The sequence below is a fragment of the Chlamydotis macqueenii genome, chromosome W, assembly GCF_036417535.1.
Source record: "Chlamydotis macqueenii isolate bChlMac1 chromosome W, bChlMac1.mat, whole genome shotgun sequence".
NCBI classification, from domain to species: domain Eukaryota; kingdom Metazoa; phylum Chordata; class Aves; order Otidiformes; family Otididae; genus Chlamydotis; species Chlamydotis macqueenii.
Window position 1 is genome coordinate 35,396,758 of NC_141592.1, and position 15,853 is coordinate 35,412,610.

At 46.6% G+C, this 15,853-nt stretch overlaps 1 protein-coding gene across 5 annotated transcripts in view; it reads right to left on the bottom strand.

Moving 5' to 3' along the window:
- LOC104480483 (SET-binding protein) overlaps positions 1-8,249 on the bottom strand; it is a 287,448-nt gene extending 279,199 nt beyond the window's left edge. For all 5 annotated transcript variants that reach the window (XM_086769716.1, XM_086769714.1, XM_086769715.1 and 2 more), the window contains exon 1: positions 7,758-8,249. In XM_086769716.1, the coding sequence (XP_086625842.1) occupies positions 7,758-8,249 (492 nt within the window). The remainder of the gene's footprint in view (positions 1-7,757) is intronic.
- Positions 8,250-15,853: the final 7,604 nt, after the last annotated feature.

A 15,853-nucleotide genomic window follows, 5' to 3' on the forward strand; every position in this document is an offset into this window, starting at 1 on the left:
ACTGACAGACATTTTGCTTCTTTAAGAAATACTCAACTACATAAAAAAAAAAAGTCACAATTCTTTGGGAGCAGACAGACAGTGAGGGATAGGGATCAGCTGGCTCAGAGCATCAAGCTGGAAAAGAAACTCTGCCTTATTCCTGTCACAAGATATCCATGACACAATGCAAGGCAGATACTGCTCCAGCAGGCTTTGGAGAAGGAGAAGGAAGGGTAAGAGCTGGGATCCAGCCCTCCCTGCTCTTCACAGGAAGGAATGAACCACCTTCAGGAAGGACCAGCCTCCTCCAGGTGACTACTAGGGGCCCAAGAGGACTCAGCTCCCAGTCTGGACACCTCAGGTGCCTTCAGGGACCAAGATGAACCTAAGCCTGTGTGGTTCTCAGCTTGTAGTGAAATAGGTCTCCTAAGCTCTGAAGTTTTTTTCCAAAGAAATTAATTCCTGTTCTCTTTTTAGGGGGAACCTGAGGTGGTTGTGGTGGGAGAGCAAACTGCAGCTGTTTCGTCTGTGCCTTCAACAATGCACTAGAAAGAAAAGCTAGCCAAAAAGAAACCTGGGATGAATATCAAAGAGCTGAATTTGTGCACTTTTGCACATGTACATTTGTGTAGAAAGGCTGTAAAACTGCCAGGAGCCTCATGTCTGTTAGAGCAGCTCTGAGTTGGTCTCTCAGCTGCTGAAAAGCCAGTTTCATCTTACATGCAACTAGAAGATGACTCCTCACTGCACTGGCATTTCTGGGGCTCTACCGCTATTCCATAGCCTGAGCAGAGATTGAGGTCTACACTGCTGGTGTGAGCCTCAGGTACCTTGCCACCAGCATCATTTAGAGCAGTATCAAGGCTTTGCTAAGCAAGAGTGGGGACCAAACCAGCACAGAAACAGGTCCAGGCTGAAGGAGCAATGAGGGCTCCAACCTTTGGAAAAAAAAGAAAAATCAAAGCCTGCCACTTCCAGCAGGTACCACCACAAATGCGCAAGTGCCTCCTCCTCCTTGCTAAGCCACACGCAGCACAGGGAACAAGCATTTACATCAACTCCCTGAGCCACGTTTGGGATCGCAACAGGAAGAGCTGACTCAGAGGACACCTCACGCGGGGATGCCCTTAGCAAAGAGGAATAAGCTTGCACTATGAGCAATTGGATGATCATGCACACAAATCGCTGGGGAGAGGAGTCCAGCACAAGTGTAATCAGACAACAGCTGCGGATGCACATGAGAACCTGGAGGGAAAGTGCAGTGTGCAGTCAGCGATGCAGAGAAGGGAGGAGGAGAAGGAGGTGAGAGGGTTCATGATTTTCTGGAAGAAGGAGGGGTGCAAAGGGAAAAGCAGGCAAATGAGAGAATCCTTAAGGAAAGGTAAACCACAGGAGAAAGTTGCCTGTGCGGGGCAGAGAAAAAAAGATGATAAATTGAATTTCAAGGGGAAAAGTGCTAGAACCGTTTCCCGTGGAGAAACAGCAAATACCTACAGGAACTCAAAGAAAAAAAAATGTGGTAAGAAAATCCAAGGCAAGGATAGAGTTTCCTCTGATTGCATACAAGGAAGCTTTACTTCCAATTGACTTGCTGACACTTATCTCTCAGCAATAAAATGCATTCACCCATCCCAAGCTCTCAAAAAAAAAAAAAAAAAAAAAACCCCAATGCAATAATAATTACAAAAAATGAGTCCACATCTCCCAGAGAAGGACATTATGCATATGATGGAAGCTCCAAAGAAACTTTGTCAGGCTAAGTTTAAAGAAAGAAAGGGGGTGTTCTGGTTTTATTTAGTGAGGGGGGCCTAAGGTGGCAGCTTCTGTAGGAAACTGCTAGAAGTCGCTCCCCTTTGTTCAGTGGACTCGGCTGGGCCTAGGGCGGACCCGCTGCTGGCCAAGGCTGAGCCGATTGGTAGCAGAATGTTCCCTGATAACGTATTTAAGAAGGGAAAAACAGAGGAAAAAAAAAAAAAAAAAAAAAAAAACAAAAAGAAGAGAAGAGATGATGTGAAGAAGCTGGAGCAGGAGCAGAGAGAGGGAAGCACGAGCCTTGTGGGCCTTGCAGGCCTCACCCTCTGGCCTCCTGCTGGGCAGCTGACTGGGCCCAACTTGGCCCAGCCTGGCTGCAAGAAGTGGAGAGGAGATGAGATGCGAAAAGATCCTGAGAGGTATCTGCCTGTCTGTTGTGAAGAATTTTTCTTGTGAGAGGAACTGCTGCAGATGCCAAGGTCAGTTCAGAAGGAGGGGGAGGAGTAATGCGGCTCCTGGCCAAGATTCCCCTGCAGCCTGTGGTGAAGACCATGGTGGAGCAGGCTGTCCCCCTGCAGCCCATGGAGGTCCACAGAGGAGCAGAGATCCACCTGCAGCCCCTAGAGGACCCCACACTGGGGCAGGTGGAGGCCTGAAGGAGGCTGTGGTCCGTGGAGAGTTCACACTGGGGCAGCCGTTCTGGAGGGACTGCACCCCATGGAAGAGATGACCCACGCTGGAGCAGTTTCACGAAGGACTGTGGCCTGTGGGAGGGACCCCACAATGGAGCAGAGGAGGAATGTGAGGAGTTCTTCCCCTGACAATGAAGCAGCAGCGTAAAACAACGCATCATGAACTGACAGCGACCCCCATTCCCTCTTCCCCCCTGTGCCGCTCGGGGTGGGGGAAGGAGGTAGAGATAATGTTAAGCTTGGAAAGAGGGAGGGGTGGGGGGAGGTTATCTTGTTCCCTGTCTCATTCTCCTGCTAGTTTTAGAAATAAATGAATAGTTTTCCCCAAGTCGAGTCTGTTTTGCCCGTGACAGTAACTTTAAGGATCTCTCCCTGTCCTTATCTCAAGCCTCGAGCCGTTTTTCTTATATCATCTCCCCCTATTCTCTTGGAGGGTGGGGGGAGTGAGAGAGAGACTGCACAGTCTGGTCCCAGTCAGGGCTGAACTACCACAGGAGGGAAATTAAGTGTTTGCAAACACAAGAAAATAGATAGGACAGCAAATGCAGGGAAGGGAAATAAAAAAAAAAAAAACAAACCCAAGGAAATACTGGTCATCTGGGGTTTGTTAAATGCTGCATGACAGGCAGGGAATGCTGATGGATTGCTTCACTGCATTTGGTGCCACACTTTTAGTGCCCTTCCAGACTGACAGCATGTTCCCTTATCCGAAGGGAAAAGCACTTTTAGTGATGCTGAGGATGCTGGACTCGAGCAACCTTGCTGCAGGTGGGAGAGCAGCGGCTGCAGGGCTTGCCAACATGCCAGCACGACATCCTTTGGGCTCCTGGCTTTTTTCTTCCCTCCTTCTCCCATCAGACTAAATTAAATGGAGCCATTTGTGGGTTTAGAAGTGGCAAGGATTCAGCCCACTCCATCCCCAGGCACCGAAGTGTTGAAAGAAGAGCCAACGCTTACAGAACGTTTGTGCACTTTCCAATTGCCGCACGGACAGCCCAAGCTATGATTCACCTTCCGAGCAGCCCCAGGAAAGCGGTTAGGAAACTACCTTCACTGTTATTTACAAGAAGGGAAAGCTGATGTGAAACTTTACATAGTCACGACTTAAAAAGCAACCCTAAAAAGTTGTTGGGTTGCAACCAAGCATTCAAGGCGGCAGAACAGAGGTTTCCAATGCTGATGCTCTCTCATCTTCTGCCTCCCTCCCTGCTCCAGGGCATCAGCAACCACACCCAGACAGATCCTCTCCTGGATTCCCTTCCCTCCCATTCATGATCACGTAACATCCCCAGGGTGATTGCTCACACGGAAAAGCAACATGAGGAAATTATTTAATGTATGTTTAAATCTTTTAATATAGCGTAGCAGCTGGTATCAAAGGCAAAAAAACCCCAGGCCTCGGCACACGAGTGGCACAGTGCTCCACAGAGCCCCCTTCTAATCACTGCCGCTCCCTGGACCACAGCTTTAGAAATCAGGCACTAGCCCCTATTGCCTAATTAGTAGAGCAGTGGAAAGCTTAGGAACAGGCATATCTTCTTCCTCCCTAAGTGGCCACTGAATAAATGCTATATCCCCAGTTCATAGTCCCTTTTTACATTGCTGGCATTACCAGTCCTTTGTGTACCCACATGCTGTTACTTAAATTGCTTCCATGTTTTCATTACTTGCCCTCTGTGCTGTGTGTATTGAAACACCTGCAAGAATGCTGAAGTGGTATTTCAAAGCACTGGGGACGACTGAAGATGTGGCTGAAATTATTATGCAACAAACTTAAGTGATTTTTCAAGCCCTGATAGAGTTTGCTTCTCCTCAGGAGAAAAGATAAATTCAGGTGGTACTCCATGAAGTGCAGGAGAATCCATCCCACCCACCAGAGACATAAGCATGACACTTGCAGCTCAGATTATGCTCAGCTCTCCACCCTTATATACAGGTCTATGGGACCTGGATATATGCCCTGCACATGTACATTGGGTCAAACTCTCCTGGCAAAAATCCACAGAGGACAGTGGAGTGACGCCAGCTGAAAATCTGCCCCACTGGTTTAAATGCGTTGTTCCCTACTGCTGCTGCCAGTAGCTGCTTTTCTGGAGTTTGTGCTGATTAAAGCAACAGGCAAACAGCCTAACTCTGAAATATCAAAACCACCACAATAATTTAAATGTGATAAGCATTTTTTTTTCTTAACCATTACCACAGCTCACAACAGTTCTGCAAGTACATGCAGAAGGTACCTGCACACTCCTCTCTCTCCTGAGAAAACCCACAGGTAGACCAATAGCTCCATTTGAGTTTCAACTCACTCTTTCCTCCTATCTTCCCCAAAAACATCTCTGTAACTGCCATAAGACACACACATCAGCTATGAAAGCAATCGTGCTGCCAGCACTGGAACCCCTCTCCCATCAATTTCCAACCTCCCTCTCCTGTAGTGCCTTTCATCACCCCTTGATAGGAGATGTTCACAGTCACGATGTCCTGCAACCCACAAGCTAAGAGACAGTCGTGTGCAAAATCCCTGTGGCTTCAAGGATACAAGTTATTTTCCATCCAAGTGATGCGGGCTGCAGGTCTCCAGGCATCAAACTCCTTGAGACCTCAGCACTGGAGTGTTGGATACCTGGAGTACCAGGGGCACTTAGTGAACAATCCAGACCGAATGGAATTGTTATGTTTGTGAGCAGCAGGCCTCAAGGACATCACTGAAGCCGCTTGTGAGAAAGTACTGAAGCTGCCTGTAAGAAAGTACTGAAGCCACCTGTGAGAAAAGAATGAGGCTGCCTGTGAGAAAGTAATGAAGCTTCCTGTGAGAAAGTAAACGAAGCAACCTTGAGAAGAAGGAAAACAGCTGGCATACGTGACTGGGGGCTGAACCTGAAGCAGGGTGCAGGTGGAGAGAACTGTGCGCGTGAACAAAGAGACTTAACGAATCATATTTTAGCTAGGAGCGCGTGCATGATATAGTTAGCCAATTAGTAGAGAGCTTGCGCATGATACGGAATTAGAAGGGCTATATTAACCGGGATGTATCAACAATAAATTGGCATTTGCTTGATCATATTGGTCATCAGCAGTGTCCGTTACTTCCGCGTCAACACTGGAGTCCTCCAAATCCCTGCTGGGAACTTCTCTGCCACAGCCCCAGCTCAGCAGCTGCCATGTGGCAGCCATTAAGTGTTATGTTAATGGATGCGCTGGTGCAGTGGCCCTCTCCCCATCTGCTCAGAGCATCCACCTGCTGGGGGGGGGGGGGTGGTTTGGTTTGTTTTTCTTTAATAGCCAGATTAGGCCAGTGCTGTCCCAAAGCACTTCCAGCCTGCTCACGGGGCATGAATACAGCATCAGCCAGATCAGACCTCACAGCACAAGTGCAAGCTGGATGCAGCCATGTTTGGACCATGATCCACCACCTTCAATCTCCTTATCTTTCTGCAATTAAAGTCTCACCCTGAGCGTAACCACACTACAAGGTGCTTTTTGTTGTTGTTGTTGGGGTTGGGTTTTTTTGCACATAGTTTCCTTATAGTCAGCTTTATTTATTTAACCTTTTTGGAAGGCCACATGGAGGAATGAACACACCTTTCACATCCATCTGACTGGGTGATAAATAGAAACAAAATCTCCGATTTCTAAGCAGTCATATTCTCCACAGTCCATGCACAGTGACCAGTGGTTTGCAAGTCTTTTTTTTTCTCCTTACACGGCCATGGAGGGATCGCTTGTGACACCTTTGCTGTCACCAAGCACGGTCTCACGCAACCGCTAGTTCCCTTGAGACCTCTGCAAATATTCAGGGAGGAAAGGGGAGTGGAAATAAGACATTGCTTGGTGCTAAGAAGAGAGCTCATCCTTCTCAGTAGGTGGGAAAATCTCTTCTCCATGTATTATAGGGCCAAATCTCTACTGTGCTAAAAAGAGCTATTTTTTTCATATACATGGCATATGCCATTTAGCAGAATTCTAAGAAAAAATATCCTTGATTTTAGGGGTTTTTTCAAGTTCAGCTTCTAAGAGAAGTACTCTCAGAGTGAGCAATGTTAATCTCCCTGGGCTCTACCTTGAGTCAACAGGAAATGTTGATGCTTCAGAAAACAATTTAGAATGGTCAGACTTTTGGTCTAAGTCAGTCTGCCAAGGAGAAGGTCTCCAGAAAGAGTCATTGGCAATTAGCCTCCCCAAGGCTTAAAGTAGCCCTTTGAGCATCCATCACCTGCATAAGGTATGGGAGAAGTGAGGACCTTCTGCACAGCGAGGGATCCAAGCTGCATAAGCAGGAAAGCCAAGTCATCCATCAAGCTCTAAGCGGTGGATGTCTACATTCCAGATGAATTTGTCTAGGTTTTGGAGATACTCATGAGTCTTTCATCAAATTTAGGTTCCTGTCTGAACGCATCATGATGCCCACATGTTGCTAAGGAGGCAAAAGCAAAGTATTTATACTATGATAAAGTCTCAACCCAACCAAAGCTCCTTTGTCTAACACCTTGGACAGAAAACATCACTACACCCAAAATAACATGAGTAATCACCAGGTGTTCCTCCCCTTACTAGTGCTGCTTGAAACATTTGAAATAAATTTGGTTTAAAGACTAAGTGTAGGGCACATTACTGAAAAATCAAGCCAATAGCAAAACAAAAGGATGCTCCTGAAAATGGTTCGTACAAAAAAAGGATTTTCTTTCTTTCCCCCTCCCTCTTCCTCTTCTTCACTAAATTAAAAAAAAAAAATTTTACTCAAACTTAAAAGTAGTAAAAATTTCTCTCCATAAGGATATTTCAAGAAAATTATATGCATCTGGAAGAAAATGAGACTTACAATGGAAGTATTTTCTGAAGCATAACTATAGTGTTGTTAGCACAATGTTGTAATCAAGAATAATGGAGCCCTTCGCCCGATATACAGGAATGGATTCAATTGTTCGCCATGCACATACCTGTATTTTAAAAATGTAGTCGAAAGCTTTAACTGCCAAAAGGCTCGAGCATTAGCGCTCAGACACAAAGCAGTTTAGAAGTGGGCTCCTTCATTTCTCACTCACGTAATGATTAATCTTAAAGCTCAATTACGCACAAAAATAGAAGAGGTACGGCTGAACTTATGATCTCTTCCTAATTGGTTCCTCTGAAGGAGAGTTCAAGATCATCCCCACAGCGTACGTGGCAGTGCAGGGTGATACCCGCTCTGTATCACCCCCTCTGTGGCCAAGCGGGGCTTTGCAAACCTCACCAAGGTTATGCCTCAGACACAAAGTGTTTGAGCAGGTTCAATCCTACCCTCTCCCTCTGCTTTCAGGAAAAAGAGGAAATATAGGAAAGAATGAGACTTACCTTCTTTTTGGAGTGTGATCTGTCCTCCTCTTTAGCTGCTTTGCTATTTTTCCCAGCTCTGGAAAACTTCTGCTCCCCAGACTGCTTGATGGTGATTTTGATCTCGGGAGGGCAAATATAGTTCTCCAAATTCTTCGGGGGCTTCTTAGCTCTCTTGGTGGTTTGGATCTTTAGTTTTAAACTCCCCTCTGTGAAGTTAGCCTCCTTGATGGAAAACTCCTGCTCCTCCAGGCTGTCTCCTGCCACCCATTTCTCGCTGTCTGCATTGGAAGTGGAATCCACATCTCTCCCAGAACCCAGCTCATCCTCTTCCTCAGGCTCCAGCCTCTTGCCACTCACCAAGATCCCTTTCCCCGAGTCCATTGCAGGCAGCATCGTCTCCCTGGAGTAGCCGGAGGCAGGCAGAGGCTTTGCAGAGGTGACAGTGGCTGGCAGAAAGTCTGCCTCTCCCCCTCTTTGCCGGGAGCTGCCCAAAGTCTCCCTGGGATCCATACTGGAGTTTTATCAGAGGGAAGGGGAGCGCGAGAGGGGATGAGGAGAGCAAGGGCAAGTACAATCCCGGGGGACGAATGGTAACTGTCCGTCGAATTCAACGTCCTGATTGCCCAGAGGCTGCAAGGAGCTCAGAAGACACCAAATCTGCCACTGTCAAAATTAAGAAGAAAAAAAGGAAGTTAGGATGCATACACGTATCAAATGTGTCTAGATGACTGAAACAGGGCATGCCTGGGCTTCCCCTGCAGCATCTCAGGGACCTTCCTTGAAGCAAAATGGGAACTGAGGCTGGTTGGCATTTCTGAGGGTTGGATCTGGTATAGCAAAGCAAGGAACTATAGCCACATGTATTACTAAGTTGATGAAAATGGATATATGAAAACCAACAAAAATGGTGCATAAATGCAAATACCTTCAACTCTAGACTTGGGAAATAAATGAGGGGGTAACCAGCTCTCCACACCCATGAGCCTCCTCATTATTTCAAAGTGCTCGCTGTCACAGGGGTTTTTTTTTTTTGCGGGGGGGGGGGGGGGGGGGGGAGGAAAGGCAGACTCTTGCCTCAGGTTAAACAAGAGCCCAGCGATGAGAGCACAGAAAACATGGTGTTGCCCTATGAATCAGGCAGAAGAGTTTCAGACTCCATATTTCCCCACTTCCCAGGCAAGAGAGAGATGCCCTTGGCTGCCAGCTATTCTGGGGGGGACTCTGCTTTGGATTAATTATTCACTGCACTGGGCCAGGCACACACTACCTGCAGCCCAAGATGCTCCCTAGGATGCTGGAAGTGCAGGAGGATCCATCTGGGTCTCTTACAGGGCATATCAGGGATCTGAGTATTGAGGGTGATGGAGGAAAGCCAAACTCAATGTTTTCCAGAGTTCCTCATGTCCATGGATACCGCTGCTCTGTAGCAAAGGCTTGGACCAACTGAAGCAATGACTGTGCTCTCATCCTTTCAAATGTGGGCTTTCTTTAAAATATCACAGATTGAACCCTTTAAGATGGAAGCACTTCTGTTCAGTACCTTACAAAGTCTCGGCCCAAGTTAATGGGAGAAGCTGTGAATGTTCAACTGAGGCAAAAGATGCATCACCCATGACATAGAAAGACTAAGCCAAATACTAAACATTCGGTTAAAAAAAAATATATATATATATACATGCAGGGTGTTTTTAAAGGTGTTGAGGTGCTTTCATACATCTTCCCTAAAATCCTCCTTATAGCCATCCCTCTCACCGCCCATCATGGCAAACCAGTTTAAGCTACAAAACTAGCAGAAGAGTATCGCAGAGAGAAACTCAGATATTTTCTGCTGCTTTAACAGAAACAGCTCCCTGGTGGGTCAGAGGAGTATCAGTTCTGGCATATGCAGAAGGAAACAAGAAGGCACTGCCAGGAGTAGGTGCTGGGGGTGCAAACCTACTCTTTCAGCAGTAGCTCCCTGCTAGATGAGCTCTGCTACACTACCAAACCCCATCCCTTGACCAACTGCAAGCAAGATCTGAGCACAGCCAGAGATTTCCCAGGTCATTCTTAGTAGCAATAAACCGTAAAGGAGAAACAAAAAGGATCTTGCTACCTATCACCAAATCACAACAGTATTGTTAGTGTAGATTACTCTAAGGCATAGCTCACCGAGGAAAACCACATACCCCTGTACCACTGGCTTCTTTCTGCTTTTTAAAAATACCTTACATGAGCTTAAAATTTAAAATGAAGTATTAGCAAGCACCTTTTATTAGTTATATATCCCCATTTCCACTGAAGTATGGCCATGGGTCACTTGTCTGACCCTGGCACATATGGCTACTAATGGAAAGTCCTAAGCATCCTAGAGCTCCCTGAAATCATTGAGTGACCTCCACCCAGGTCCCAGCAGACACAAATTCAAATAAAGTTCCCATAAACAGCACAAGCTGATAGCCCAAGTAGAGGAGGAAAAAAACAAACAAACAAAAAACAAACAAACAAACAAAAAGAACTATCATGCTATCATGGAGTCTGAACTGCCATCTGGCCTTAGAGGTGTTTTTTGTAGCTCATAGTAGATAGAAATACACCATAAAAACACTTATGCTTACATCTTCTGATGATACGGAGGAGACTTATTTCCCAGAGCTGCTGCCACTGGTCTCATCTATGGTGATCTTGAAGAACTAACAGACCCAAGGTCTCCTGCATGCCTGCCTTGACTCACCCTGCAGTCAGCAAGTCTCTCCATTTCACCACCTGTGAACTAAGCATGACACTTACCTCATTCAGACCCATTGTAGAGGGGGTTAGTTAATGCCCTTACATAGTTTTGGACCCAAGTGTTTACCATGTGGTAGTCACTAATTACTAAGACAATTAGTACATTAAAGCCACCCAGTTGCAAGGAGCTGCTCCACCTCATTGACTGACCTTGCCTCTCCTTTGTGCCTATGGAGGTGATGGGAGGCTTACCTTCCTCTTCCAACCAGTCCAATCAAAAACAAAAAATCTAAAAACATTTTGCATTGTTAATCTCCTTGGAGAGGGATGCAATGTACACACACTCCTGGGCTGCAACACAAACACAATGTGGTAAAAGCTTGGCAGTGCAGCATTCCAGGGAGTTACAGCTCTGGTATGCACGCATGTACAATGGGCATTCTGTGCTGGCCTCTGCCCACAGGCTTTTAACCTCTCTTGCTGCTGGTAAAAAAAGAGCAAGCTTCTAGCAGACAGCATCTAGCTCAGCAAGCAGGGCAGCAAGATGAGTTCACAGCCACTAAGGGTGCAGGGAAAGGACCACAGCCACCGGTGTAATGAACCAACCCACTTGGGAGCCTACATTGAACAGGAGATGAAATAAAACTCATGGCTCTGAGCTGGGAAGGGTCTTTCAGGTTTTGAATCATGGGGGAATGTTTTACGGAGGGTGAATAAAAAGCCAGGCTCCTGCTCCAAAGTCTGGTTGTGGGTCTCAAGCTCTGGGTCATGATGTGCAAACACTCATCCCTGCTTGGCCTTGTGCCTCCAGGTCAGCAGAAACAAGCAACCAATGAATAAAGTCATTGTATTACACCAGTGGCAGGTGAGTTCATGCCAAATCCACCTCAAAATCCCACTTTTAAAAATATTGGCCTCCTGCTCTGCTGAGAGCCTGCAGATGATGATATCACTGGACCCACAGGTAGCAACAAATCACCCCGTGCTCAAATGCCAGGTGGAATTAACTGGGTCATTGTTTTAGGTATCTCCTTACTCTCCTCCAGGGTTAATAGTTAAATAACTTGGGTGCAGGGACATTATACTTGTCTTTCTTGTTTGGGCAGGCTATCTGCGCTTTGACTAATTAGGAAACCTCACTTCAGGTTTCTGAAGGTGTAACCTCTTTTGGAAATGCTGAAGGGAGGGTGATGAACACTTCTCCTCCAGCAGCTCTTCTGCCCTAGCTAGCAATGTGCAGATCTGGAAATCCAGGGAGGAAGTGGATTTTCCAGGAGACCTCTAGCTCTATTTTAAACACCCAAGAGATGGAGGCTGCCTAGACTTTAAAGTGCTCACCCAAATTGCCCTTCTAGGCCTCCAAGGCTCACCAGCGTCAAGTCCTGTTCAATAAGCAACTACAGAGACGTTTTACCATCCAAATTAAGCTCTGGGAGGAAAGTGTTACCACTAGCAAGCTTCCTGCAGTCAAGTTAAATTTCAGAAGGAAAATTCAGAGGTGAATGACAACAATTTTCACAGAAGTTGGCATTAGGTCTTAATTAGGGAGAGATTCACACTTCCTCTGATAAGTACTGAGAAATAATCAAACACCTGCCTGCTCAGCCTTGCTAGGGCTGCTCACATGTTTCTTATCAGCTTCTCTGGGCACCTCAAAGACACTTCTGGAGGCAAAGGCCTGAAGTAGAAGACCTCCCTTTGGGTCATACTAGATGCCTCCCATTAAGGGTTTTGAATATGCTCCCTTCTCCCATCTCAGATGACTACTCATGCAAGATGCTAGGGCTATAAAGTGATTAAACTGAAAACTTGCTGAGGACAAAAAGAGAGGTGAGAGCCCACAGAAGAGGTGGAGAATTCCACCCATTTGGGATTCTCTATTACGTGAAAGTGAGTATAATGCTTGGCATGGCTTTTGCCCTATGCAGAGGAGCAACCACATTAGTAACAATCAAATGCTGGTTAGACAAATGCAAGCAAGTCAGGTTCAGCTGCCCAGCGTTTGTGCTGCTGCTCTGATCTGCTCAAGCACATGCAGTGGCAGCAGCGAGCTTGGAGCAATCTTAAGAGATGTTGCCCAAATCTCATAGTACACTAATCCCAGACAAGACTGTAGCTATTGAGACTGCTTTCTTTTTATCCATAGAGTCCAAAATGCTTTAAGATAAAAAAAAAATTTAAAATTCTATTGAACAGGTTCAACAGAGGGGAAACTGAGGCATGAGTGAATGTGAAGTTGAGCCCACATATCCTCAAACCCCACATTTACCATGTTGCCTTTGGATCTCACATTCTCATGTGACATACAGTTAAATTCCTAATCTCCGCAAAATATCAGAAATCCTGGAAGCCTCTTTACACTTCATCTTTTTAAAACCATTCACCACAAAGCACTGGAGACTATACAGCAATATTTAATGATGAGATATCACCTTTCACTCCAAAGACTCCTGGGTTGCTTCCTCAATTATATATGCCACCGCTGAAACACAGCTGCCTCTAGGGCAGAGGCCAATGGACAACCCACATTACACCCGAGGGAAAGTTTTGGTCAGAAACCTGCTTTTATGAGAAGTGTCAGTGAAACTTCAGAATCCATTATGGGACATAAAAACCCAACAGCCTGGCATGCAGCAAGCTGCACTGAACTCAGTTAACCCACATTATGAATATATATATTAAAAAAAAAAAAGCTCCAAGTTATTTCTTCATTATTGCTTTACAAAAAAAATAGGAATTTCAAGTGTGGTTGTGGTCCATGCACTGACAGATCACCAGCAGCACAAGTTTGATGCAGATTAGGAACAAGCATCTGATCATGCTTTTGTTGAACAGACCAGAGCACACAAGATGAGGGTTAAGACTTTCTTCATGTCAACTTAAAGGCAGTTCCAGAGGACAGGTAAAACTAGTGAGCCATTAAACCAGCGTGGTGCAGACAAGTGACATAGTACAACGCAATACAAAGTTTGCTGGGATAAAATTAAGTCACTGCAAATTTTTTTAAACAAATCTGAACTGGGAGAATGAGTTTATACTGTATCAGTATCATGCAACAGTAGCATATTTAATCTGCTACTCAGAGCCCTGGAGTTAGATTTATTACATCTTTGGACCACAGTTTTAGTTAGTTCCTATAGCCATGATACTCTGAAAGAACAACCCAGCTTTGGCAGGGAGTTGGAAAACTGACTGTGACAGCTATTTTCCGTCTGCACTATAGATCCCATCAAAAACACTCTCTCCCTTTCACCCACCTTGCATCAATCAGGACAGAAACAGGGCAGAAGGACTTCCCCTTCAAGCAAAACAAATGAACGTCATCAGTGATGGCCTGGTGATGTCCAAATCCCGACCAGACACAGCCCTGAGCATCCTGCCCTGGGTGACCCTACGCTGAGCAGCGTGGTGGACTGGATGATCTCCAGAGGCATACGCAGCCCCAGCCAATCTGTGCTTCTATCTCCAGTGCTGGGCAAATCAGTCTCTCTACTGCATGACAATTTTAAACACACTGCTAAAATTCCCATCTATAAGATACAGGCATAACTGGATATAGGCACATATAAAATAGATGTGAGTATACAATGGATATGAGATCCTTAACTGAAAATAATTGCGAGTTGAATGACCAAATGTGAATGCCTGTAATCCACAGATTATCTATAAAAATAACTAACTAACTATAGCATGTGATTCATTGTCAGGGTGAGTTAGAATCATAGAATCATAGAATGGTTAAGGTTGGAAGGGACCTTCAAAGGTCATCTAGTCCAACCCCCCTGCAAGGAGCAGGGACATCCCACACTAGATCAGGTTGCTCAGAGCCTCATCCAGCCTGGCCTTGAACGTTTCCAGGGATGGGGCATCCACCACCTTTCTGGGCAACCTGGGCCAGTGCCCTACAACCCTCAGGGTAAAAATTTTTTTCCTAATATCCAATCTAAATCTACCCCCCTCTATTTTAAAACCATTACCCCTAGTCCTGTCACAACAGGCCCTAATGAAGAGTCTCTCCCCATCTTTCCTGTAGCCCCCCTTGAGGTACTGGAAGGCCGCTATAAGGTCTCCCCAGAGCCTCCTCTTCTCCAGGCTGAACAGCCCCAACTCTCTCAGCCTGTCCTCATAGGAGAGGTGCTCCAGCCCTTTTATCATCTTCGTGGCCCTCCTCTGGACCTTCTCCAACTGGTCCATGTCCTTCTTGTGTTGGGGGCTCCAGAACTGGACACAGTACTCCAGGTGGGGTCTCACCAGGGCAGAGTAGAGGGGGAGAATCACCTCCCTCGACCTGCTGGCCACGCTTCTCTTGATGCAGCCCAGGATGCGGTTGGCCTTCTGGGCCACAACAGCACATTGCCGGCTCATGTTGAGCTTCTCATCCACCAGCACTCCCAAGTCCTTCTCCTCAGGGCTGCTCTCAATCCATTCCCCGCCCAGCCTGTATTTGTGCCTGGGATTGCCACCACCCAGGTGCAGGACCTTGCACTTGGCCTGGTTGAACTTCATGAGGTTGGCATGGGCCCACCTCTCCAGCCTGTCAAGGTCCCTCTGGATGGCATCCCTCCCCTCCAGCGTGTCGACGGCACCGCACAACTTGGTGTCGTCAGGAAACTTGCTGAGGGTGCACCCTATCCCACTGTCCATGTCGCTGACAAAGATGTTGAACAGGGCCGGGCCCAACACGGACCCCTGAGGAACGCCACTCATCACCGGTCTCCACATGGACATTGAGCCGTTGACCACCACTCTCTGAGTGCGGCCATCCAGCCAACTCCTTATCCACCGAGTGGTCCATCCATCAATCCCGTGTCTCTCTAGTTTAGAGAGAAGGATGTCATGCGGGACAGTGTCAAAGGCTTTGCACAAGTCCAGGTAGATGATGTCCATTGCTCGTTCCTTGTCCACCGATGCTGTCACCCTGTCATAGAAGGCCACCAAATTGGTCAGGCACGATCTGCCCTTGGTGAAGCCATGTTGGCTGTCACCAACCACCTCCTTGCTCTCCATGTGCTTTAGCATGGTTTCCAGGAGAATCTGCTCCATGACCTTGCCAGGCACAGAGGTGAGGCTGACCAGCCTGTTAGATGCACAGGGGATTACACAGAAGAAAGGTGGTTCCTCTCTGTTTTGTCCTCCTGCCTCCAACACTGCTTTTGTTCCAGTCCTTCCACCTCTGCCTCTGATTTTGCATGGGTTATGTGAGGGCTTTCTCTGAAGGGAAGGGATAAAAGCTCTCCCAGGTATGTTCTATCCACATGAAAACAAGGAGCAAGGATTAATGGCAGTTACCAGAACAGCAGAAATGTAGTCTTCACTCGTTTCCATCAGATTGCCCTGAATTTAAGTGCTACCAGCCCTCTGCACCTCCACCAGTGTGACTGGGTAATGCTGACTGATGGCTCTGC